This window comes from Scyliorhinus canicula, chromosome 1, assembly GCF_902713615.1.
Source record: "Scyliorhinus canicula chromosome 1, sScyCan1.1, whole genome shotgun sequence".
NCBI classification, from domain to species: Eukaryota; Metazoa; Chordata; class Chondrichthyes; order Carcharhiniformes; family Scyliorhinidae; genus Scyliorhinus; species Scyliorhinus canicula.
In genome coordinates, this window is record NC_052146.1 from 248,723,503 (window position 1) to 248,751,263 (window position 27,761).

At 45.4% G+C, this 27,761-nt stretch overlaps 1 protein-coding gene across 2 annotated transcripts in view; it reads right to left on the bottom strand.

Moving 5' to 3' along the window:
- Nucleotides 1-3,754: 3,754 nt before the first annotated feature.
- nek2 (NIMA-related kinase 2) overlaps nucleotides 3,755-27,761 on the bottom strand; it is a 34,591-nt gene continuing 10,584 nt past the window's right edge. For both annotated transcript variants that reach the window (XM_038810883.1, XM_038810875.1), the window contains exons 3-9: nucleotides 26,616-26,856; nucleotides 26,008-26,090; nucleotides 21,608-21,734; nucleotides 19,058-19,280; nucleotides 18,347-18,401; nucleotides 12,086-12,159; nucleotides 3,755-5,004 (exon numbers count right to left, since the gene is read on the bottom strand). In XM_038810883.1, coding sequence (XP_038666811.1) covers nucleotides 4,775-5,004; nucleotides 12,086-12,159; nucleotides 18,347-18,401; nucleotides 19,058-19,280; nucleotides 21,608-21,734; nucleotides 26,008-26,090; nucleotides 26,616-26,856 — 1,033 coding nt within the window. In that variant the 3' untranslated portion in view covers nucleotides 3,755-4,774. The remainder of the gene's footprint in view (nucleotides 5,005-12,085; nucleotides 12,160-18,346; nucleotides 18,402-19,057; nucleotides 19,281-21,607; nucleotides 21,735-26,007; nucleotides 26,091-26,615; nucleotides 26,857-27,761) is intronic.

Sequence of the window (27,761 nt, forward strand, 5' to 3'; positions counted from 1 at the left end):
TGTACCCTGGCAGGAGCCAAGTACGGATTCTTAAACCCCACCAGAACAAAAGTAGAAAAATACAAGGAAAATATGCGAGCACCTAAGTTCTAGAAGGATGTTCTAGAAGAACGTATACCACACAACGCCATATAATCCCAATCTCCGGCACAGCATAGAACAATCATCTTTCCACATGTTTATACAGAGAGGGCCAGTGGCTATAAATTCGGATTATGGTCAGTGTAGTCAGCGCTTCCCCAAACATTAAACTAAACAGGACATAAAAGGTAGAGCTACCAAGAGCAAACCTTTCAGGATAAAAGAGGACCAAGATACAACCACAAGTCCATATTCCTCTGGCACATGCTCAACCTTAAGGATGAAAAAGAGAAAAAGCTGCTCGTTCATGTAGAGAACATCCCCACCATAAAGCCGGGGTGGGGGTGGGGGGTGCACAGGATATCAAGCACAGTAGAGGATCCGGCTCAACCCTACTTTGGAGTCAATAAACCAAGGATATTCAAGCACATCAAAAAAACTCAGCTCTCAGGATGTCCTCAACAAGTGTCCTCAAGAAGGGATGTCCCAAGCATAAGAGGGCAATAGGATATCAATCGCTTGGCCTGGTCCAGTACACTCTAAGACAAAGGAGTCAATACTCCAAGATACCCAGGACACACCACCCAGCTGGCCCTGCACCTCGCAAACCACACCCAGGGCAGCGCACCAACCAAAACGGGGCTCTTTGCTCACCCAGATGAAGAGAAGAAACCCCCCTCAAGGGAGGAACGCCTGAGTAAACCCAAGAATATTACAGACTAACACTGTATGCTCTTGGAAAAAGGATATTAGGGGACAGGGCAGCACTACCTCAACAGAAACAAAAATACTGCCCCCCCCCCAACCAATGGAAGAGCAGAGCACTACAAGGAGGACGTTCAGGAAACCAATATATAAGACCACCAGGAGAAGGGCGCCTAACTCCTCCACTGAGCCTACCCCCAAACCGAAGGGTTCCAACAACACACAGACATAACATACAGAACAGGGATAGACCAACCACACCCAGACATGCGCCACCACTCATTTCCCCCTACCCCACAACCCCTAAAAATGCCAATCACAAAAACGAATCAGAAGGAACCCAGTCCTCTCTGGGATGCATGATCTGCACAGGCCTTCAAAGGAGGCAAGTGCAGATTCTCAAAATTCAAAGCAACAATACAAAAAAAAGCAAAATGCAAAATGAGAAAACCTGATACAATTAGTTCTAACTGGGGGCTATTCTCAACCTAAGTGAGGACCAATCTAACCCTACCACCTACCACCACACCAACCATCCGCCCATCATCCCACCGTGGCTCCACTTATCTTCTCTATAAACAAGATGAGGGGTGTCTAAAATGCATTCCCTTCCCATGGATGCAAGGATTACAGCACATGAAAAAAAAAAGGATAAGACTGCGCACAAGCCACATATCACTTTACTTATTCAATGTGACTTTTGCTAAAACAGGAGAACAAACGACCCTTGCCCTCGTGCTCAAACATCGTACACCCTTGTCAGGAGAAAAGACAACAGGAAATCAACTGCACGGCCACAAGGGAATAAAGTCCATGATTATTGAGGAACTGCAGGATAATAACACCATTCATGCCGCTTGGAAAGACCAAGGCCATGTCAGGATCATTGAACAACACTCAAGGTCAATCAAAGGTTTCACCGAACAAAGTCTTCACCTCTGCCACACATTGCCCCGAAGCCCAGGCGGCCGGAAACCGTGGCACCAACCAAAGAGATGACTAGATATGGCTAGCCACCTCCTACCCCTCATGACAAGTGTCGCGGACAGGACCCCGGGCCTTGAAGACCGGATATGCTCCATCAAACTTTCTCTCAAGAATACTTCACAATTCATGAAAGTGAGCAGCAAAACCCTGCGCCACCGAGCCAAGATCGTCATCCAGGACATCATTTGCAATGGTGGCCATCATTCAAATGCATACAGGACCGCCAAGTCACAGGCCTACCCATCAGCAAAACCGCCACTGTAAGCTAGGCCTCACCCCAACCAACTCCAACCACCCTAATCAAACGAGAATTCTTTCTGATTCAACTCGTTCTTCGCCACCAAACTCTGACCAGGACCATCCAGGGACATAGCGTAAGACATATATCCCCAAAAAAGATAATTATGGAGTGTGCATCAGGATAAAATAAAGGATTAAAAGATGAGTGGAGCCAGAGCTTGCAAAAACGCAGCCATGCCTGCGCTCACCATGTGACTCCCCAATTCCAGATTTGAAAAAAATTGAATTCAAATTTCACCAAATTTGAACAAAGGTTACCAAAGCATAACCCAGGGTCTCCAGATTACGAGTCCAGTGACAATATACCACTACACCACCAGCTCCCTTCATCAAGTCTTGCTGATACTATACGTGAAGTCTTAGACTGATAGAGTCACAGAGTGTCAACATCTGTGGGGTGGATCACAGACGATAGTGCACATCTAACATGGAGGCTGTACCTTTTATCCTCTAACCTTAAACACGGTGATGTCACAGTGAGTTCACTGTGCAGCTTCTTAAAGCTACTTGGCATCGACCACACTGGCACCCACACCATATCACAACAAAACTCTCTGAACCTTGGTGGTTTCTCCACGTTCGCCTCTCATACTTCCAAACTCGATTGTGTAAAGGCCAAACCTACTCAACCTTTCCTCATACGACAATCCCTTCATTCCAGGAATCAGCCAAGTGAACCCTCTCTGAACTTCCTCCCCCTTAAACAAAGTAGACCAAACCTGTCCTGCAGCACTCTAGCTGTCGCCTCACAAACACCCTGAACATTTATAGATGGATCTTATAACTCACAGGTCTGAGCATGTAAAGGGACATAGACTTAAAGATGAGTTGGAAGGACCACGTGGACATAGTTCGCTGGTCCTCCCGCACATTTTGCGCACCTGTCCTCCACCCCAAAGAATCTGCTCATCCGGGCCACTGTCATGTGAGCCCAAGGTTCAGAGGGGATAGTTGGGTCAAAGGGCAGTCGAGACTGGGTGTTTAGACTGTTTTAATCTGTTTAACATTTTCTGGGTAACCGTTCTAGTAAGTCCTGCGGACCTGTCCATAGTTTCCAACTCTAATACAGAGTCGGAGACACTCAAGGATCACAGGCAGGAGTGGAACTGTCCATTGGAAATGTAAACTTTCTGGGCAATTCCCATGTAGCTCTGCAGACTCCTGACACACTTTAGTCGTACGTCCATCTCAGACGATCCAGAGACTGGAAGATTGAGTCTAAAATACCTCTTTCATCGGGAATTCAAATTTCTGTCTACAAAAGCTGCATGGGTTTGTACAAAGGAGCCTCAGACATACCCCATTAATTTGCACAGGTTTTCATCATAGCTTACTAAAGAATGCTTTATGTAAGTGTCAGTAAGTGGCAGCACGGTGGCAGTGCTTAGCACTGCTGCCTCACGGCGCTGTCCAAGATTCGATCTCGGCCCTATCCATGTGGAGTTTGCACATTCTCCCCGTGTTTGCGTGGGTTTGGCCCCCACAACCCAAAGATGTGCAGGGTAGGTGGATTGGCTATGCTAAATTGCCCCTTAATTGGATAAAATTAATTGGGTACTCTTAAATTTATTTTTCAAAAATTAAAAAAAATGTAAGTGTCAGTTAAATATGTTGTTGAGATATTCAAGTGTGGAAATAAAGTTGAATGGTAGCTTTTATATATACAAAATCTGAAGTCAAATGGTGTAGGTAAAAATGTATTTGTAAATTGTGGTCATACATAAATAATTTAAATTTAGATTTTCATTATATCCCAAAACAATTTTAAAACAATAAGGCAAAAAAACCTGGTGACCAGTTGGCATCTGATATACACCATGTGCAATTTTCTTTTCTCTGGAAAGGAAGACAGGCTGGGTTTGTAATGGGCAGCCAGATTGAAACTGCAAGTTTACTGCCAACCAAAGTTGAGTTGCCTTCATATATTATACAGATACAGCAATATAGGAAAACAAACTGTACATTTTTAGAAATTAATGTTTATACATAGAATAAAATTGAATACAAATTTTTAAATGAAGATGTTTACTCCAAACTAAAATTTTCTTAAGGTATCTTACAACTAATCTGATCTCTTACATAAAAGTAGCTGCATTTGTACAGTGCAATAGAAATAAATGTATGACAACAAAGTTAAGAAATGTTGAGTGCAGCACGGCGGCACAGTGGTTAGCATTGCTGCCTCATGGCACTGAGGTCCCAGGTTTGATCCCAGCTCTGGGTCACTGTCCGTGTGGAATTTGCACATTCTCCCCAAGTTTGCGTGGGTTTAGCCTCCACAACCCAAAAATGTGCAAGGTAGGTGGATTGGCCACACTAAATTGCCTTTAATTGGAAAAAATGAATTGGGTACTCTAATTTTTTTTTTAAATGTTGCATTTCAAGAGGCCACAACAGTCCAGTATTTGTGTGAAGAACTGGTGCACTGGAGAAGATGGTGTGTGATTTGCATGTGCAGAGCCTCAGTGGGGCAGTAACATACCACAAGGTAAGGTGAATTATGGTACGAGAGGAAAGTAACGAGAAGTAATGGATGGTTTTGTGTATGCTTCTTTTCATTTGAATATGAAATCAAAAGTGGTGACTAAAACAAAATTCAATGTACCAGGTTTGCGCACTATGAGATCAAAGTCATGATAGATCACCATTCGACAACTGAGTTTTTCACAGAATCAAGATAAATGTGTCTGGTACAGGCAAATTAGCGCATGCCCAAAAGTTGTCGGCTTTTTAGTTGGTAATTTTTTTCCATTTCACATAATGCCCTGGCACGGAGATTAGCAGCTTGCAATCTTTTCTTCAGATCCAAATTCTTTGGTTTACTAAGTCGTTTTGTTGCATCACTTTCCTTGAAGTGCATATTTTCTTTACTTTCTCCTGCAAAATGAACTTTCTTTTTCCCTGGAGAGGATCCTGTGTCTATATAATCATCTAGCGAGAAATCAGATAAAAAAATCTGTTTCAGTCATATTTTACAATCTGTGACAATTGGTTTTTTTTTTAAGCACAAACATCTAAGCAGTCAGTCTTAACTGTTTTTGTTTTAAAAGGGACCAGTTATGTGGGAGGTTGTTAAAGAAGGGGGTGATAGATGATGGAAAAATACCACCATTAGATCCTCACAATCCCCACCCACCACCGTCCCCTCCACTCACTGCAGATGGCTTCCGTGTACAGGTTTTCAACTGAAATTGCAGATTGGGCCCCAATGGTATAATTGGACCAGATCTGGATATTCAAAGAAGCACCCTATTTGCATCCCGTCTTTCTTATCTGTGAACTTACAGCCAGGCAGAACTGAGGTAAAAAAATTATACTTTTGGACAAGCAGTGCAATAATAAATTCAATTTACTCGACAAAGCAACTTTCAAGGTACAATCCTCACTTCTGATAAGTTGATCACATGCCTTTGCTTATAAACATCTTCATTTCAGATACAGAGTAATTAATTTACTTTAATATAAAAAGCATGTTTGTACAATTTGCGAGTAAATCATTTGAATTATCTTTTTTTATTGGTGCAGTTAGTTTTGTACTTCACAGTTCCTTAAAAAATTTAGATGGTCAGTCTATTTTAGCAATCCCATGCACCTACATCTTCACACACCTACTGGTGAGGAGACTGAACTCCTATTTTACAGCAGCACAAACAAAATAAATAAAAATATGGAATATAATGGGTTCAAACAACAGATTTGATTTGTTTGGCTCCATTTATTATTGCCACCCCACTAGGTGGAGCACTTCCCACACATGTGCAAATGCAATCTGTGACATCATAGTCAGTGACATCCTGCCTGACTGGATGAGGGAATTGGAATGTGGCACCACTGGCAGAAATAAGAGTGCAATAGAATTACACTTTCAAAGTAAATAATTAAGTAATAAAGCTATTTAAATGTTAATAACAAACAAATTTGGGAAGAAATCCAGATTGCTCTTAAGAGCTGTCCTAGCAAAGAGGGATCTCAACTTGGCCCGAGATTCTCAATTTACAATCTTTTTATGAGTTGGCAAAAATCAATGGAAACATATTTTGAATGAAATATTTTTTAATGTGGGGCTCAAAACCACAACCTTGGGATTGAGAGTCCAATAATATATCGGCAGCAGTGATTAGCACTGTTGCTTCATAGCACCAGAGACCTGGGTTCGATTCCCGGCTTCGGTCACTGTGCGGAGTCTACACGTTCTCCCCGTGTCTACGTGGGTTTCCGTGGGTGCCCTGGTTTCCATCCACAAGTCCAAAAAGACGTGCTTGTAAGGTAAATTGGACATTCTAAATTCTTCCTCTGTACCCAAACAGGCGCCGGAATGTGGTGGTTAGGGGATTTTCACAGTAACTTCATTACAGTGTTAATTAATGTAAGTCTAATTGTGACACTAATAAAGATTATTATCAACTAAGCTAACCAGGAGGCATAGGAACCCCTGCACACCACCTTTTCAACTTGTTCCCCAACTTTGTAAAGGGGAAAACGATTTTCAACCAGAATACCCAATAAATGTTTTAAAATGTTCAACCTGAAAGCTAACATTCCATTTACATGGCAGTATTAAACTGACCTGGGACCAAAACGGCATGCACCTCCATCTTGGTGGGAGAGATTGTGCATGTGCCAGCAGTCATAGTGCAAGGCTTTGAAGATGTAACAAGCAAAGTGGATAATAGGGATCCTCTAGATGTAGTATATATGGACTTCCGGAAGGCATTTGATAAGGTGCCGCAGAGACGGTTAATTCACAAAGTGAGCTCACATGGGATTATGGGAAACATTAGCTTGGATTAGACTGCCTGACGGACAGGAGACAGAGAGTTGGGATAAATGGGTCTTTTTCTGGATGGCAACATGTAACTAGTTGGGTGCCACAGGGTTCGGTCCTTGGGCCCCAGCTATTTACAATCTATATTAACGACTTGGATACAGGGGTACAAGGACCTATAGCCAAATTTGCAGATGACACAAAAATAGGTGGGACAGTAAGTTGCAATGAGGAAATAAGAACCTTACAAATGGATATAGATAGATTAGGAGAACGGGCCAAAATGTGGCAGATGGAGTTTAACATGTATAAGTGTGAGGTCATGCATTTTGGCCATAAAAATGGAAAGGCAATTTATTATCTAAATGGGGAGAGAGTTTGGGGTGCTCCAATGCAGAGGTATCTGGGTGTCCTCACGCATGTGTCACAGGATATCTGCTGCACTTGCATGCTTGCAAGTGCAGCAGATAGTAAGGAAAGCAAATGGAATGCTGGCACTTGTAGCAAAAGGAATTGAGTATAAAAGGTAAGTAAGTGTTGTTGCAACTATTCAAGGCATTGGTAAGACTGCACCTGGAGTATTGTGCATAGTTTTGGTCTTCTTATTTGAGGAAAAATGTAGTGGCATTGGAGGCAGTTCAGAGAAGGTTAACTAGACTCCAGGGTCCCAGGTTCGATTCCCGGCTGGGTCACTGTCTGTGTGGAGTCTGCACGTCCTCCCCCTGTGTGCGTGGGTTTCCTCCGGGTGCTCCGGTTTCCTCCCACAGTCCAAAGATGTGCGGGTTAGGTGGATTGGCCATGCTAAATTGCCCGTAGTGTCCTAATAAAAGTAGGGTTAAGGGGGAGGTTGTTGGGTTACGGGTATAGGGTGGATACGTGGGTTTGAGTAGGGTGATCATGGCTCGGCACAACATTGAGGGCCGAAGGGCCTGTTCTGTGCTGTACTGTTCTATGTTCTAGATTGATTCATTAGATGAGGGGTTTGTCGTATGAGGAGAGATTGAACAGTTAAGGCCTACATTCTCTAGAGTTTAGAAGAATGAGGGGTGATCTAATTGAGGTATACAAGTTGCTAAAAGGTATGGATAAAGTAGGAGTAGAGCTGTGCTTCCCCTTGTGGGGCATTCTAAAACAAGAGATCATAATCTTAGAATGAGGCAGCAAATTTAAAGAGATTTGAAGAAAAAAAGGGTTGTGAATCTGTGGAATTCACTAACGCAAGGTATGGTGGATGCAGGGACAGAGAGTAAATTTAAGGAGAACTTAGACAGATTTCTAATTGGTAATGGGTTGAAGGGGTACGGAAAACAGGCAGGACGGTGGAGTTGAGGCCAGAGTGGGATCGCCATGATCACATTGAGGGTGTTGGTCTCGGGAGGCTAAATTGCCTCCTCCTAGGTCAAGTGTTTGAGAGAGGAGATGCTCTGGCTGATTTCACAATCCAGCCCTTGGCCTGCATTAGGGAAATGCTTAGGAAATCAGAAGCACAATGGACTTGGGAGTCCTTGTACACGATTCCCTTAAGATTAACGTGCATGTTCAGTCAGCAGTCAGGAAGGCAAATGCAGTGTTAGCATTCATGTCAAGAGGGCTAGACTACAAGACCAGGGATGTACTTCTGGGGCTGTATAGGGATCTGGTCAGACACCATTTGGAGTATTATGAGCAGTTTTGGGCCCCGTATCTCAGGAACTATGTGCTGACCTTGGAAAGGGTCCAGGGGAGGCTCACAAGAATGATCCCTGGAATGAACAGCTTATCATATGAGGAACAGTTGAGGAATGTTGGTCTGTACTCGTTGGAGTTTAGAAGAATATTGGGGGGATCTTATTGAAACTTACAGGATACTGCAAGGCCTAAATAGAGTGGACGTGGAGAGGATGTTTCTACTTGTAGGAAAAATTAAAACCAGAGGACACAATCTCAGACTAAAGGGGCGATCCTTTAAAACAGAGATGAGAAGGAATTTCTTCAGCCAGAGGGTGGTGAATCTGTGGAACTCTTTGCTGCAGGTTATGGGGAGGGCAGGAGAAAGGGGATGAGAAAAATATCAGCCATGATTGAACGGCAGAGCAGACTCGATGGGCCAAGTGGCCTAATTCTGCTTCTGTCTTATGGTCTTATATCATCACAACATGCACCAATCAAATCCAGCTAAAACCGGTGTGGATCAAGGCACAATGGGCGAATTGCGTGACAGCCCCAAATTGGACTCTGCGTCAGGTTGATCGCGAGTCATCCAACTCAGTCGGCGCGACGGATTCTGGGTCTCGCCCTCGCTAGGGGTGAGATCCAGATCAGCATATCTAAATGAGCCTCAGGGCTTATTTCAATACTCAACGGCCACGCCTGCAAGACCACACAAACGTGGACCTGTAACGGCACGTCGGGGTGGTTTAGCGGGCCATTGGTCAGTGATAGGTAAGGGTGGTACCCTGGCACTCGGGCATTGTCAGGGTGACAAGGGCACTTCCAGAGTGCCAGGTTGGCACTGCCCAGTGTTGGGCCCGGGGTGGGTTCCCAGGTGCCACAACAAAGTTGGGGGGGGGGGGGGGGGGGGGGGGGGGTGAAGTGAGGGGGAGGTGGGGGGAAAGTGGAGAAAGACTGGGGCTGACAATAAAAATGGCGCCGTGATCTGTGAACAGCCATTCCTGCTGGCAAGCTAAATCTCTCTGTGGGGCCTCGACGGGGAGAAACTCCGAGGCCAGAAAAAGCACTGCAGCAGCCGAGAAACACCTCACTAAATGAGCCCAAAAGCGGACTTTAACATTTGTCTGCTGAATCGCGCCTAATGTTTAAACAGATTAATCAGTTCACACAATCCAGTACTGGTACTATCTGGCAGGCACACACCGATGACATGAGCGCTGGGAGAAACTGCACATGCAGTTACGAGGGGACACAAATTCAAGGTGAGGGGCGGGTTGCCCCACATCCTTTAAAAAGTACCTGGATGAGCACTTGGCACGTCATAACATTCAAGGCTATGGGCCAAGTGCTGGCAAATAGGATTAGGTATACAGGTCAGGTGTTTTCATGCTTCAGTGCAGACTCGATGGGTCGAAGGGCCTCTTCTGCACTGTATTATTCAGTGATGTGTCAGCAGATATAGTACAAATCAAGGGCTTATGCACAAAACTTCCTTGCGCATAGCCATTGGTGTTGGAAGCTAGTGTACAATAATTGATGCAGCAGGTCAAGGGAAAGAAAAACTAGGGGTTTATAATATATGCATATCTAAAATACAAAACCTATGAGGAAATGTTTGGAAATTCGGATACTTTGTTAACAATTAAAACAGTACCAGATTTATGCACCATTCATATTTATCATCAAGATCTAGTCAGATGGAACTCAAGGCCAATGTTCGAAGGTTTCTAAATGTTATTATGATGCCCTCAGAAGGAGAGGTGGTGGTAGCGATGGATGCGGAGAAGGCTTTTGATCGGGTGCAGTGGAATTACCTGTGGGAGGCGCTGGGAAGGTTTGGGTTTGGTGACGGCTGTATTGACTGGGTGCGGTTGTTCTATCAGGCACCAGTCGTGAGTGTGCGTACGAACCGGCTGAGGTCGGGGTATTTTGAACCGAGGGACGAGGCAAGGGTGCCCCCTCTCCCCGCTACTGTTTACTCTGGCCATAGAGCCATTGGCCATGGTGTTAAGAGCCTCTAGGAACTGGAAAGGGCTGGTTCAGTGGGAGGAAGGAGAGGGGGGGGGGGGGGTTGGGGGGGGGGGGGGGGGGGGGGGGGAGCACTGGGTCTCGCTCAACACAGATGACCTGCTCTTGTACATTTCGGACTTGTTGGAAGGGATGGGAAGTAATGTGAATCTTAGGGGAATTTGGCAATTTTTCGGAGTGGAACATGCCCCCGCTAACACTGGGGGGTAGGGTACAGACCGTGAAAATGACAGTCCTCCCCAGATTTCTGTTTATCTTTCAGTGCGTCCCCATCTTCATTCAAGCAGGTGAATAAGATTATTTCGGACTTTGTGTGGCCGTGCAAAACCCCGTGTGTGAAGAAAGTGTTGCTGGAGCGCAGTCGGGTGGAGGGTGGGTTGGCGCTGCCGAACTTCTGCAATTACCACTGGGCGGCTAATGTAGCCATGATTAGGAAGTGGGTACTGTGTGGGGGGGATTGGGGTCGACATGGGAGCGGATGGAGGCGGCGTCATGTAAAGACACCAGTCTGGGAGCATTGGTAACGGCACCTCTGCTGTTCTCACTGGCCCGATACCCCACAAGTCGGGTGGTGGTGGCGGCTCTGAGGATCTGGGAGCAAGGGAGGAGATATAAGAGAGTGGAGGAAGCATCGACTTGGACCTCGATTTATAATAACCACAGGTTTGTACCGGATAGGCTAGATGGCGGGTTCCGGAGTTGGCAGAGGGGAAGGTATCGGATATTTACCAGGAGCTTTCGGAGGCGGAGGAAGTTCCGGTGGAGGAGCTTCAGGGCAAGTGAGAGGACGAGTTAGGAGGAGAGATAGAGGCGGGGCTATGGGCGGGTGTCCTATGCAGGGTTAATATCTCCTCATCATGTGCCAGGCTTAACCTGATACAATTTAAGGTAGTTCACCGGGCACACATGACAGCGGCTAGAATGAGTAAGTTCTTTGGGGTTGAGGATAGGTGTGCGAGGTGTGCTGAAGCCTAGCAAATCATGTCCACATGTTTTGGGCATGCCCGAAGCTTAGAGGGTTTTGGCAGGATTTTGCTTAGGCAATGTCCACGGTACTAAAAACACGGGTGGTGCCGAATCCGGAGGTAGCGATCTTTGGAGTGTCGGAAGACCCAGGACTTGAGGGGCGAGAGGCAGATGTCTTGGCCTTTGCCTCCCTGGTAGCCCAGAGACAGATCTTGTTAATGTGGAGGGACTCGAAGCCCCCCCCCCCCCCCCCCCCCCACCCCCGAGTGTAGAGACCTGGGTTAGTGACATGGCTGGGTTTCTCAGTCTCGAGAAAATAAAGTTTGCCTAAATGTTAGGGTTCTCCCGGAGGTGGCAGCCTTTCTTGGGGAAAATTAAATTGTCAGATGCAGTATTCCAAAGCGGGAATGGGGGGGGGGGGGGGGGGGGGGGGTTGTTGTTGTATGGTTGAGGTGCGTGAAGATTGGGCAATGTTTATTTTACCATGTTGATGTCATTGTTTATGTTACTGTAATAAAAATTTTCAAATACCTCAATAAAATATTATTTTAAAAAAAATCTAGCCAGATGGGAATGCTACGTGGTTTTGCCAATATTACATACCTAATCTAAGGACTGCTGTCTTCAGTATTTGCTGTTCTTTCATCAAGGTGTAGTTCTTCAATATGCTCTCTGCCCTGTTCACAGAAGATAAACATTTTAATTTTTACTTTACAATTGCATCGGAATAGGAATTCTAGAAAGAAGACCTAATTCGGCGTAAACAGAAATATTACAATAAAACAAACCTGACACCAAGGAAACATACATAGATTACATAGAATTTACAGTGCAGAAGGAGGCCATTCGGCCCATCGAGTCTGCACCGGCTCTTGAAAGAGCACCCTAACCAAGCCCATACCTCCACCCTACCCAATAACCCAGTAACCCCGCCCAACATTAAGGGCAATTTGGACCCTAAGGGCAATTTAGCATGGCCAATCCACCTAACCTGCACGTCTTTGGACTGTGGGAGGAAACCGGAGCACCTGGAGGAAACCCACGCACACACGGGGAGAACGTGCAGACTCCACACAGACAGTGACCCAAGCAGGGATTCGAACCTGGGACCCTGGAGCTGCTATCCACAATGCTACCGTGCTGCCCTATAAACAATAAAGAGGGTAGGGAAAACAAGGGAGAGAGAGAGCTATAAGAGGAAATAGCCTTATTAGTTAGTTAGTGCCACTATGGATATGGAGTTCAGTTTCAATCCAAATTCCACACTTCACAAAGAACTTACCATTTTTCTGAGATTTCCTGAACAGAAAATAATTTAAATCTTTATTTGTACTTTGAGAATTAATTTCTTAAAAATAATGTTGACTAAATAGCTTTGGTTTCTTTGAAACAAATGTGTATCTGTATAACATACAAACAAATTGTCAGGATACATAGTACATTCCATGGATCTATTTTTCTATAACCTAGTTTTATAAAAAGATGTTTGCTTTGAAACAAACGCAGATGTCAGTAAGATGCTACTGACTATTTGGTTTACAAGGTAGTGTCCTCTGGAGGCCATTCATTTCTTTTGCATACAACTCACGAGTAAGACGTTAAAAGTCAGTATGAGCATAGATGGTGGCAAGTGAAATATGTCTGCTGCCTTGAAGAAGCAGACAATATAATAGAGTTCAACATGGGTTTGAGATATGTAATGGGTAAACACACTCTCTCATTTTATGAATAGCCAGTGCGGGGCTAATAAAACATGGGAGTGTTCAGTGGTGCCTTAATTTCATCGTATTCAACTTCTTGGTCGTTGCCCCATTCATGATCATTACATCTGTTACCATGCTGCTGCAATTGCATCAGCTATGCCAAATGGAATACTGGAACGTTAGACAAGGGTAATACATGCTAGCCTTATTTTTATGCAATATCCTCATTTCATATTATTTGGTAAAATAGTAAAACTTAAAGTAAATTGGGAAGCAATGAGTTAGAGCATCCATGAAATTCAAGCTGAAGAGTTGCAATGTACAAGCCAAATAATATAGTTATATCAATGGCAGGAGGATGGTTGCACTTTGTGACAAATTTACAGATGTGGTTTCCAGTCAAGAGACCAGAGAAGGTGAATCAAAATTACAGTTTATTTTCAGCCTGAAGAAAGGGTCGCAATGTGGCATACAGCACACCAGGTCCCAACCAGGACTACTGATCTTGCCGGTCCCAATTCGAGCCTTCTTTTAAGAGGTGATTCTGTGAGCCCCAGCTGATGGGCTTCTGCCCATTAGCAGGGGAGCTCATGTTCCACGTGCCCCATGGGGAGAACAATCGGATCGTCCCTGTGGGTCTCTCGAGGGTTATTACATGCCTTCCCATCCGAAGGTTCTTCTGTCACTGGATGCAGAGGAGATCTCTTCGCTGTTCTGCCTGCAATTGTACTTCTGCCATCTCTGGAGCTGGGTCGGAGGATTTTGGGGTGGTACCTGATTTCTCCACCATGATATGCTCCCCAGTAGGCACCAGACGCCGTCCCCAAAATTCCAGATGTACACTGTGTCCCCTGGTTTGAATTTTCTGTCCTGCTTCCAGTGGTCACGATACCACTTCTGGAGATCTTCTTTCTTTTCTACCTTCCTGCTAAGATTGGGAAATGTCAAGCTTAGATGGATCCAGAGCCGTCGACCCACTCCGCTGGCACTACTCCAATCGTAAAATGCTCCGTCGTTAGATAAAAACGTGCCAGTTTTGTTTCAACTGACCACGTAGTTTGTTTTACATACCCTTCTTAAAGGTTTGCACCGCCCACTCAACCAGAGCGTTCCAAGAAGGGTGACGTGGGGTGGTTCGAATGTGCTTCACCCCATTCATTTGCATAACCGCCTGAAATTCTTCACTTGTGAAGGATACAGTTATCGGTGACAGGCACTTCTGAAATACCGTTGAATGATTGGCAGAGTTTTTCTTTGGTGACTCAAAGTGGTGGAAAGTATCCAGTGTACATCCAACCACGTTGAGTGGGCATCAATCAGTAGCAGAAAGGGCCCAGTGAGGCTGGCGAGCAAACCCAACCAAGGATGCTCCGGCCACTCCTGTGGTGAGAGTGAGGCTGATGGCGGAAACCTCTGATACTCCCGGCATGCCGCACACTGCTGCACCGTTCTCTCAATATCGCAATCAAGCCCTCGCCACCACACACAGCTCCTGGCCATGACAGATTCCCCCAGGCAGGGTTCACCCTGCCGTGTTGATCCAGTATCTCTGTACGATCACCAATGGCTTAGCGTCATAATCATTCGTGACAAGCTCCAGGGGTTTACTAAAGGTCTTTGAATTTCAGGGTTCGCTCTGCCGTTTTGATCTGGCATCTCTGTACAATCACTGATGGTTTAGAGTCGTAATGATTCGTGACAAGCTCCACAAGTTCACTAAAGTTCTTCGAATCTGGGGCTGCTGGGTAGGTAAGGCTTTTGATCACACTGAAAGTTGGGGCTCCGCAGGCGGTCAGCGGTATTACCTTTTGCCTCTCATCTCCTACAGTGCCATTCGCCTGGAAGAAATACTGCATCCATTCAGTATACTGGGCCCTATTTTCTGCATATGTTTCAAAGACCAATTTCCAAAAAGCCTTTTAAAACTCTCGCTGACCTTGTTCTCGTGCTGAGGAATTGAAGTGTGGTCCAGAGTCTAGAATCGCAGCCGTAGTTTTCCTTCATCGCCAGTATAAAAGCTCAGGAGACCCGAGAAGGTGATTCAAACCGGGACTACTGATCATGCTGGTCCCAATCCGGGCCTGCTTTTAAAAGGTGATATGACAGCCCCCAGCTGATGGGCCTCCGCCCGTTCGCAGTGGAGCTCATATTCCATGGCCAGGCTCTGCCAAAGCTCCTTTTCTACCACTGGATGGGAGAGGGTAGTTGAAGGAGCCTGTGACGGACTGGGTCCAAATGGAGGATGCCTCCTGCACGGGACGTCTCTCAGGGCGCTGGCCGCCTCACTCCCGGCTCTCTCTCTGCCCCCTCCGCACATACTCAGCCCAGTTATAGTAGCCACATTAAAGGCCTGCAAACAATTCAGGCACCACTTCAAACTCGGTGGTAGTCTATAGAGGACCCCATCTGCAATAACCACAAGTTCACACCCAGCTAGCGTAGACGCCATGTTTAGGACATGGAAGGAGGAGAGAGGTGCCTTGAGGGTGCAGGACCTGTACGTGAATGGTATATTAGCAACACTGGGGGAAACTAAAAGCAACCTGGATCTGTACCTTACATGTTCTAAGCTACAGGGCTATGTACAGGGCAGGATGGATTAGAAAGAGCACCTGGTATCCTCAGGCTGGCATGGACAACATGGGCCGAATGGCCTCCTTCTGTGCCATACGTTTTCTATGATTCTAGGGGAGAAGCTCCAACTCGCGAAAGGGAACGAGCCGGTACTTGCAGCTGTGTGATTTTCTCCGCAAAGAATAGTCGATGCTCTCTCAGCTGTCCGGGCACCCACTCTTCGACACGATGGTGGGGCTAGAATAGATGGGGGGAGACAATTCTGGCAACATATACAGACGACTCATAGAAAAGCCCGGCCGTTGCTTCTCTGATCGCCCAGCAGAGACTTCTGCTAGGTTGGAAGTCGGCAGCGCCACCCAGAGCCTCGGAATGGCTCTTAGTTCTGGCTGAATTCCTGAAGCTGGAAAAAAATCAAATTCTCAATCAGGGAGTCCGAAGAGAGATTCCATGCAAGTGGAGAAGGTTTCCCAACCTTTGAGGGCCTGCTCGTAACTAAAATCAATGGTTCGACATGACTCTTCCCGTCATGATAAACGTAAATAAAATGTTCTCTTTGTAACTATGTACACCATTGTAAATAAGCAAACTTGATTATGAAGACTATGCCCACATACGCTGTGTCAACCTGTGACATATATGTTGTTGATGTGGCTTTTGTTCTTGTTCTGTTTTTTAACTTAACTAAATTAAGTGTTAAAATTCCAATAAAAATACTTTTCAAAAAGGATAGTGGCCTGCGCTGCAGAGGTGAGGAACCACCGGCCCCCACCCAGATGACTGATCACATGCGAGTTGTATAGCATGTTGATCTCTTCCCCCCCCACTAACCACGTGTCCACCCCAGGATCCAGCTGGGTCCCAGTCAGATGTTGAGCCTCTGGACCAGATCTACCCAGAGCTTATGCAGTCGATAAGATGCAGCTGTGGAATTCAGAAGGGGATGTCAACGACACTCTAGCAAGTCCATAGTTAATTGGAGGAGTCCCAAAGGCTGAGGGTGCAGGAACAAGGTAGCATTGCAGAGCATATTCCACCAGCAAGTTAGGGTTAGGGGCAAAGGTCACGGGACGCAGTAAGCAACAGGCTGTCTCCACCGCTGATGTGCATTCTGGGGAGACACCTAGAAGTAGTGGTTCAGCACGGAGGGCTAAGCAGATGAGAGAGAGCACTGGGGTGGAGAAGGGGGGTTGGGGAGGCGGCATCATTGGGGTCACTGCTGTGCAACAATAGAACACGTTGCACCCGAGACAAGTGAAGCCTCTGGCACATTATTCCATAATGCGGGCCGACCTCCAACCCCCCTGCCCCAGCCCCCCGGGCACGGTGGTCGTAGTGGCATCATTAGCCAGGTCTAAGCTCTCCCAAGAACCACCCAGTCACCCTTGGGTGTCCCTCGAAGATGCCAGGGATCTCAGACTGCCCCAGGATGTAATTGTCATGCACGTCCCCTGGGAAGCATGCGCACACGTGCATGATCCTCATGTGGTGGTCATGTGGCCTGGCCTGTCGCTAGCACCACAATGGCAGTTTCTGCGGCGTCCAAGATAATCCATAAAGTGTAATATCTGTAAATTTGACGAGGGTGAGGACAATCAATCAGCGATGGCTTCCAGCCTAATACTCTATGGTCCCCCATGGGTCCCCACCTCACATCCACTGCCATCCCTCAGGGTGCCGTCCAACTCACCCTGCACACACACACCCCAGGGTACTAGAGCCCAGACCCTGTATCCCAGACACCCGCTGGTAACGTTAACTGGACTGGGCGCTGCTTCCCTCCCTGGTGCATACACCTACCCTCTGGTTGCAGGGATGTCCCCAGTGCTGAGTCCCAGCTCCTGGGTGTTTGGATGTTGCCTTCTGCGTCTGTGGTCTCATGGTCTGGTTGGGATCTGAGGCAGTAACTCTCACCTGGGACTTGGCATGTGTACCCATGGGAATTCCCTCCCCCCACTGATGGCGCTCCAGCTTCCCGACCAAGGTCAATCCCACCCCGGGGTCGCCCTTGCCCCCTCCTCCGCACACGAGCACTGGGGCTGCAACCCTACTGTCTCCGGGCTCACTGCCCAGGTTCGAAGATGGCTACTTGCCTCCTCAGATCCCCACAGCACCTACTTCGCCATTTACGTTCTTAAAAAGATGTACTTATCGGTACCCGCATGCTGGGGAGGTGGTTCGATCACGGGAGGCCATCAGATAGGGGGCGTTCCCGTTAATGTTTTGGAGATTGGCGGTTAATTGGGGATTATTGGTTTTGTGCCACGCCGGGATCCTCATCTCGCCAACAGGAGCGGACTGGTTAGATCGCAAACCAATCAGTGCCCAGCGCAGTTCCCAATTCTGGTCTCTCCAGCAATCTAATGGCCGCGTCGCACTCAAGCGAGAGCGTTACGCGACCGTTAAATTGCGCCCAAGCGTGGTTGAGTAGCAGTGTGGATCCCACCCAAAAGTCCGGCTAGAAATATCTTGCCAAACTCGCCCTAAATGACCCTTAGGAATGTTTTGATTAAATCATGCCTGCTACCCAAGTCTGCTACCTAACTTTCATTATCCAAAAGAAAATGCTAATAAACTGGATTGTTACCGAGAAAACCTTTCTTCTGCCAGTCTCTCTCGAATGCAAAGCTCCCGCTCACGTTCTGAAAATAAATGAAAAGCAATATTTTTACTATTTGACATTCAATATCTACTTTTTGCTTGCAGGTAATCAAGCTGAAACAGTTATGCAAACAGTTTGCTGCACAATGTTCTGCACTGATCAACATTGAGAGCGATGGGAAGTTCAAAGTAGGCTGCTGGATTATGTAAACAATTTTCACTATAGACATAATGCTCATGAATGACAATATTGTCTTCCTATATTGTAACTGATTGTAACTCATATTTTATGACAGAAGCAAAGCAGTAATGCAACCAAAGCAGTTGGTAGGACTTGTAAACAGGAGAAAGTATGGATTACGTATTGGAATTGTTTTATGTTGAAGTATTTTGGTTCACTTTATCCAACCTCCAAGAAAAGAAACTTCACAGATCAATTTACTTGTATTCAACATGAGTAATTAATTCATATATGTACTTTCAACTAACTGCTGCCTTATTTCACACCTTCATAATAACTAATAGAGGCAGAAAGAATTGAAACCTAAAACAAACTGGCTTTATTGTGCTGTATTGGTTTTCAACAATTGTAAGAGGCAGGCATTAAACCACGTAAAACCCAATAGGAACATGACATCTCTTCCATTCTGTTGCAGTATACCATAAATAAATAAAATGATTAAATTAGCATAATTACGTTCAAGAAACTCTTCTCTTTCTTTCAAGGCCTTCTCTCTGTTGTAAAGCTGTTCCTCTTTAAGTTTCAGCTCATTCACTAGTGGGTCACTGTCCTGGAAATTTTCATTCTCTAGGGATCTCTTCCCTCGTCTTTCAGCTGATATTTTTCGCTGCTCTTCAGCCACCAAATCAGCAATCAAGATATGTTGCATTAGCTCATCCACAGAAGGCCTCAGGTAATCCTGATGTACAAGACAATCGGTCACATTGAGAGAATAAATCACAAGTCAATTACATGGAAACAAATAATAATTTTGGTGAGTGACTTTCACTGTTTCTCTTACTATCCTTACAGAGAACAATTTAAAGCAGTGTCCAGCACTACAGATTGTTCACATATTGGTTGGTTCTAGGGGTATATCATTTTGGATTATACCTGTGTGCCTGAAGGATCAGTGCTGGGGCCACAGTTGTTCACAATCTATATAAATTAATGGGATAGGGAGACCAGATACAGTAGTTCCAAATTTGCTGATGACACAAAACCAGGTGGGAATAGAAGTTGTGAGAAGAATGCAAGGAGGCCTCAAGGGGACAGGTTCAGTAAATGTGCAGGAACATGGCAGATGGAATATAATGCGAATAAGCGTGAAGGTATCCACTGGTTGAAAAACCAGTATGTCTTAAATGGTGAGGGGTTGGGAAGTGTTGATGCCAAAGGGACCTGGATATCCTTGTTCAAAGATCATTGAAAGCTAGCATGCAGGTGCAGCAAGGGGATTTTAGTACAGAAGTGACAACGGACATGATTCAGTGGCCTCGTTGCCACCAACCTGGTGTCGGGATGAGGACGTTGAATCTCAAGAGAGGACTGTCGCAAGATTTGCGACACTCAAAATATCTTGTGAGAGTCAACGGAATCTTGCGAGGTATCACAATCTGGATCGCACCCTCACTGGACGTGGTCCAGATCAGCATATTCAAATGAGTCATGATCTCATTGAAACTTACAAATTATTTCAGCAACCATACAGGGTAGGATGGAGATAGCGTTTCCCCTGATTGGGGAGTCTAGAACCAGGAGATCATAGTCTCAGAATTAGGGGCAGGCCATTTAAAACTATGAGGAGGATTTTTTTTCACGCAGATGATAAATCTTTGGAATTTTCTACCCTGGAGGGCTGTGGAAGCTCAATCATTGAACAGGGTATACCGCTTGAAAGTGGCATTGAGGTAGATGATCAGTCATTATCTGTGAATGGCAGAATACACTCAACAGGCTGAATGGTCTACTCCTGTTCCTAGGTTGGAATTATTTTTGTATATGTAGTAAGTGCTGAATAACTACCCAATAAATGCCCATAAAAACCTTTCATTTATGCAAGTTCGTAGTTTAGAGGCAATTTACCCAGAATATCAGTAGTTGTATCTTTAATGTTTTCCACAGAGACATGCATTGGTCCATAATCGACTGTAGAATTCATAGATTTTATATGAAATAAGCCAACTTGTGGTTTTGCAATTGTACATATTCTTATTGGAATGCTTTTCAAATCACCTTCCATAAAGAAATACTTATGTGAGAACATGAAATTTCAGTAGCCAATAAATGGAGTAAGAATTCAATGCTAACATTCCCAATTTGCACCGCTATTTAACAGATATTTAGCTGTAAAAAGTGCCTCCTCAATTCAAAGGGCATGGGCCTCCACTTGTGGGTATGACAGGTGATACCAAGCCAGAGAATATGTAGTGAATAAACTCAAAAATTGCAATAGATGGTCATGCTATTGACTCAACTGGTAAAAGTGCAGCAATAAAAGTTTCGCCGACGGGCTAGGAATGTAGGAGCTCCATTACTGGGTACATTTGCAGATTTCAAAGAAATGGTAGAGCCTTGATTTTATTAAGTAAACATAGAGCCAGCTCAAAGCAATCCAGTCAGCTATTCGCGGGCGCTATTATTGTAGTCCTACAATCTTATTTCTTTCAATCAATTTCCTTTTGAAACTATTGATCATGTTTCTTCCACCACTCTCGAGAGGAGTGTTTTCCAGGACATTATCACTTGTTGCATCTCACGCCGGAACTGTACTCTGTTCCCAGCGTTTATACTATTAGTTATTGAGAATAGTTGCGCAATCCTGTCATAATCTTATACACTTCTATCAAATCTCACCTCAATTTCCTTTGCTCCAAGGAGAACAACCCCAGCTTCTTCAAGCTAACCCTCGTGCTAAAATCCCCAATCATAGAAACTGTTCTGGTAAATCTTTTCTGCACCCTCTCAAGGATCCGACATCCTTCCTAAAGTGCAGTGACCGCTCTGGACACAATACTCTAGTTGTGACCTAACTAGAACTTTATAAAAGGTTCACTGTAACTTCCCTGCTGATATGTAGAAGACTATTGATCTACAGCTAATATACAATTTAGGTTTCATTTCTGTTCATGCAGGGACAGCTTTTATGGGTTGGTAAATAATATAGAAGATGGATAGTGAAACAAAGAGAAGGAAGGTTAGAAAATGAAAATCATAAAAATGGACATAAAGAAAATTAATACTAACCTTAAGGTTTAGCATCCTGCCAAGGAGATTGTTCAATTCATCAGAATACCGATAAGGAATTCGTCTAAACTTGCCCTCTCTTATTTTCTCTGCTAATTCCTTCTGATTGTATGCAGTGAAAGGTGGGCTTTAAAATAAAATTATAAATTGAGTCAACTATTGTTCTGCATCTATTGTAAATGTTATAATCCAGAGACAAAACATGGTTGTTTAACCACGAGCAAAGCTTGAACTGCACATAATAGCTGCCGTGTCATTTGACATCAAGTAAAAGCTTGAAAGATGTGCGATTCTAGCTATGTCAAGACAATTACATACTCATCAGTTCAAGCTGAAGAAATGCTATACATAGATTCTGAACTTTACCCCGAAGCATCTGTTGTGTGTTTTCAGTATTCAAGTATGTCCACTAGATGTCATTATCCTACACATTAACAGCTCTATTTTGCACCAATGGCATAATGTGATCATATAATGCAACAGTTGAGATACGCAATAGCATAGAGCAGTGATGGGCAATCTAGGCTAGTAGGTGGGCCGCAATATTGAAATCAGGCTTGTTCACTGACCTCATGAATAAGATTAAATAAATTTAATACATATTTCATAACAAGTTATGGAAAATGCTTAATCATTTATATATTAATAGAACTGTCATCAACTTCAAACAGCAAAAACAAAATAAATATTTTCACTTCAGCTCTCACAGTCAATGTTGTGTGCAATCAGCATGTACCTCACTTCACTTGCCCTTGCCTTAGTGCATACAACTTCAGTCAAAACCATAGAAAAAAACTACACGGATGGAAATCAGTGGAATGTGGCAATTGGGCAACGGTCAACAAAATGTCAGAACCCAGATGGGCCGCATGTGGCCCCCCAGTGGCAGGTTTCCCACCACTGGCAGAGTTTCCCGTTTGGCCACATCCAGAAAATTGCGCAAAAAAATGTAATGACGAGATGACAGTTCAGGAGCGAAATTCTCCGACCCCCAGCAGGGTTGGAGAATCGCCTGGGGCCGCCTAAAATCCCGCCCCCGGCGTGGCAGAGATTCTCCGCCACCCGGGAAGTGGCGGAGGCAGGAATCTCGTCACTCCGATCGGAGAGGCCCCTGCGGTGATTCTCCGGCCCGGATGGGCCGAAGTCCCGCCGCTGGGAGGCCTCTCCCGCCGCCGAGGTTTGAACCACCTCTGGAACGGCGGGCTCAGTGGCGCGAGCAGGCCCCCGGGGTCCTGGGGGGGCAATCGAACCCCGGGGGTGCACCCACGGTGGCCTGGCCCGCAAAAGCCTTTCGGCCAGCCCCGCTGCCAGGGGCGCCGGTTTTTTGCGCCGGTCTTCTGGTGCCAACCGCTCCGGCGCGGGGCTGGCCCCCAAAGGTGGGGAGAATTTCCCACCTTTGGGGAGGCCCGACCCCTGAGTAGTTGGCGCCACTCCCCTACTCCGGGACCCTCCGTCACGCCGGGTAGGGGAGAATGCCGCCCCAGGTTCTGGTAAAATGTATTTTAGTAACAAATGTAAAATTGTTTTTGAATGGGCAGGGTGATGGAATATAATTATTCTTTATTTATTTCCATTATAAAGTGTTTAAGATTGATAGATAGTCTGGTGAAGTTTTATTACTACAGTTGAAAATAAGTTTATCAAAAATAAACATTTAGATCAGGGTATTCCATCCTCTACCAGTGAACTGAACTTAAAAATTATACAAAAAAAAAATTAAAAATCTATAATGATGCATTTAATAGTTTTATTGGTGTGCGGAAAATTAAAGGCACGATTCTCCAGAAATATTCTGTGGTAGAGAGCGGGAACTGCAGTGAACATCCCGGCGCTCGGCCTGGCGAGGCCGGCAACGCTTTTCAAAGTTAATTGGTCCACTTAACAAGGGCTTCTTGCCACAAATGAAGGCTCGCCAGCCGATTCACCAGCACTGTGCTCGCCAAACCCCCGCTATTAAGGCCGAGCAGCACTTAAGCACCGTGCTCAGCTCACCTCAGCCAGCTCACAACAATGACACTGAGGAGACTGGCCACAAGATTTGAGTGGGGCTGCACAGTGGCACAGTGGTGAGCACTGCTGCCTCACAGACCCAGGTTTGATCCCAGCTCTGGGTCACTGTCAGTATGGTTTGCAAATTCTCCGTGTGTTTGTGTGGGTTTCGCCCCCACAACCCATAGATGTGCAGGGTAGGTGGATTGGCCACGCTAAATTGCCCCTTAATTGGAAAAATTAATTCGGTACTCTAAATTTATTTATTTATTTAAAGATTTGGATTGCAGACCTGGGGAGGCTGCTAGATGCAGTGGAGGCCAGGAGGGATGTCCTGTTCCCCAAGGGTCCCAGAGGGTTAGCCATAGGGCAGCCACTGCTGCCTGGTATGAGGTGGTGGTGGCTGTGAGCCACTGTCCTCCAGTGCAGGAAAAAGATCGAAGACCTACTCCGGGCACAAAGAGTGAGTAGCCACCAATGCTGCTCCCCCCCCATGAGCAACCCTCAAATCTCTATGCGACCCCCAACCATCCCTCCAACCCCCATTCTCACTTAAAACCCCCAAACTCTTCTGTCCCTCCCGTCCCAAATCTGTGATCTATGCATGTGGCTAATGATGTCATTTCTGTGTCTCCACATCCTGTGGGCTGTGGTCTCCTCAGGAAAAGCAGGGAGGACCCGCTTTTAGGGGCAGCAGGGTAGCATGGTGGTTAGCATAAATGTTTCACAGCTCCAGGGTCCCAGGTTCGATTCCCGGCTGGGTCACTGTCTGTGTGGAGTCTGCACGTCCTCCCCCTGTGTGCGTGGGTTTCCTCCGGGTGCTCCGGTTTCCTCCCACAGTCCAAAGATGTGCGGGTTAGGTGGATTGGCCATGCTAAATTGTCCGTAGTGTCCTAATAAAAGTAAGGTTAAGGGGGGGTTGTTGGGTTACGGGTATAGGGTGGATACGTGGGTTTGAGTAGGGTGATCATGGCTCGGCACAACATTGAGGGCCGAAGGGCCTGTTCTGTGCTGTACTGTTCTATGTTCTATGACCCAGAGTGGCAGAGGCGTGCCGGACATAAGAATCCTCACCATGGAAGTGGCCTGTGTGACCGAGGACAAGGCAGTCACCAACGCGAAGGCTGGTGGACACCGCAGAGGTGAGGAACCAACGGGTCTCAGCCAAAGGACCTGTCAAACGAGAGTTGTTATTGCCTTACTGACTGACCCACCCCACCCACTGACCACATGTCCATTCTCACCCGAGAGCTCCGAGGATGACACCATAATAGTCACGTCAAATCTGTCATCCCCACCCTCCACCAGCACAGATACAGGCACCTCGGTGGGAAATGTTAGTGATCAGGTATATGGGTCACGGTCTGGTGAGCACCACAGAGCTGGTTGCACATCAGGCGGTGGCAGGAAACCCCAGACGAGACAGCAGTCAGACGTCTGCTGAATCTCAGTATCCAGCTGGGTCCCAGCCTGCTGCCGAGCCTGTGAAAGAGGTCATCCCAGAGCTGATGGAGATGTTAGGATGCGACTCGGATATTTTGATATTCAGCGTCTCACCAGCTAATCCATAGCTGCTTGGCGGAGTCCCAGAGGTTGCTGGCGGCAGCAATGTGTGGCACCGAGGCCAACACTGCAAGGGTGGCGACTGCAGCGGAGAGCCTGTTGCACAACGTCGGCACCATTAGTGAAGGTATCCGACGTTGCGCAGTCGTGACGGCCATGGCTGACGGTCTCGCCAGAATGTCTGCCTCGCTGGGGGTTGTCACCCAGTACCAGGCTGACGATGAGGTTCTGCAGGACATGTCCCGCTCTCAGACTGGAATGGCCGAGTTGCTGCGGAGCATGTCCCCGGTGGGCATTGCCGAGGCATTGCAGAGCATGCCCCAGTCACGAGGAGCGTGGTCTAGGGAGCCGACACGACAGTGCTGACCATGGGGCCAGGGCCAGCTGACACACGGGAGGCCGGGGATTGATCCAACTGCCCCTCTGTCAGGTGAACCCCAGAGCTCGGGGGGGTGACCTGCCAATTCCGAACGTATGCATATGGAATGAAAATAACTTCCATTTGGAGGATTTCCATGGGGACCGGGGGAAATGGGATTGACGGGGAACCGGGAATTAAATTCCATATATGGTCAACATCCATATATGGATTTAAATTCCATATATGGAAGATTTTGCAGGACGGTTAACATCCATATGTGGAATTCAATTCTATATATGGAAGTTTCCATCGCGGGCCTCCCGTATATGGAATTAAATTAAATGGAAGATTTCCATATATGGTCAACATCCAGGCCACGGGCCTTTACAATGATTCATTGTAAAAATAGCACAAAGCAGAATAAAACAAACAAGCTAACAATCAAAACGTAAGACTGTGGCTAGAATAGCCTTAGTACGGTACTTACGAAAGTGCACAAAGTTCATACAACAGACATCCCAAGGACCATATGTCCGATTTCTCATTATAGGACATGTGATTAATTTGTTCCTGTAAATCAAATATAAATAATTAATACAAACATATGGGGTGGCACAGTGGTGCAGTGGTTAGCACTGCTGCCTACAGCGCCGAGGACCCAGGTTCGATCCCGGCCCAGGGTCACCATCTGTGTGGAGTTTGCACATTCTCCTGGTGTCTACGTGGGTTTCACCCCCACAACCCAAAGATGTGCAGATTAGGTGGATTGGCCACGCTAAATTGCCAATTAATTGGAAACAAATAATTGGGTACTCCAAATTTATATTTAAAAAAATAGAAACTTATATGGTCAGTAACCCAATAATTGTCACTCTTAATTCACTCAAAAAAGGTATGTAATGTTAGATTTAAATGAGATTGATTAATTAATAACCCTTAAATGGTCACTATATTCCAAAAACCTTTCCCACTGAAAAAGCCAAATAACAAATCATGTCATTGATGAAATTTAGAAATTTTAGATTATTTTCAAGATTATTAACATTGGTTATTATACATATTCCCAAAGATTATAAACAAAAAATGTGTACTCACAGGAGACATGTAATATGGAGTGCCAACAAATGTTTTGGCAAAACTAGTGTCATGTTGCAAAATCCTAGCCAAGCCAAAATCACCTAGTTTGACATTATGCTGTACATCGAGAAAGACATTAGCAGGTTTGAGATCTCTGTGTAGCACTGTGCGGCCACTTTCACTGCGCCTGTGACATTCTCGTAAGGCCAGAGCTAACTGAGCAAGAACACGCAGGGCAAAATCTTCCTCTAAATACCTCCTGGAAGACAAATAGATTTGTTTTTGAAAAGGAAAAATACTCCTGAAATAATTCAAGAAACATAACCTAATTATCAAATTCATAACCGTTTAACAGTTTGGTTTAAACATGATACGAGACAAACAACACAGTAACAATATACACTATTGGGATTATCATTTATTATTACCCTCTACAGCATTTTAAGAGCTCGAAATCTCACCAAAATGTTTATTCATAAATAAGAAGTAAAACGTCAAAGGGGGAAGATGAAGAGTCTACCTTAAACGGTGGTTCTCACCAGATACTGCCTAATCTGCTGAGTGATTGCTGCTTTTTCTTATTAATATTTGCACCAAATATTAGCAGACTGGTTGAATGTAGGAGCATATCAACGGAGTGGTTCATACATTTCCAGCAGTTTCTAACATTGACCAATGGAAAGCATTTTACATATGAATATGAAGTTAATTTTCTTAAGTTTGAAACAAAGATTAAAAGTTTTTTCAGCTTGAATACACTTTTATTCAGCACAAGAACTGGAACATATTTAGAAAAAATTTTTTTTTTAAGTAGCAGCTTAATCAAGCAAGCTACTGTTGTACAGAAAAGGGTTTGGGTTAGAATTAGTATAGAAATGAAATTGAACAAATTAAATTCCAAAATATTTTGTTAAAATTTCAACAAATCAATAATTTTGAGACAGGGATCATAGAAAGTAGATCAATGTGGACATGCAACAAAAAAATTAAAATATTGATCACAGTTAATGGAACAAGAGGTATATTCAGCATCTTTGAGACTTGGCTTGGGATTTTGAAATATTTGTTATTTCCTTACTGATGGCGATTAAAGAAACAAATTACAAGCTTTTTCTCGAGTTTGAAACAATTTTGCGCTGGATTCTCCAATCGTCAGCACCAAAA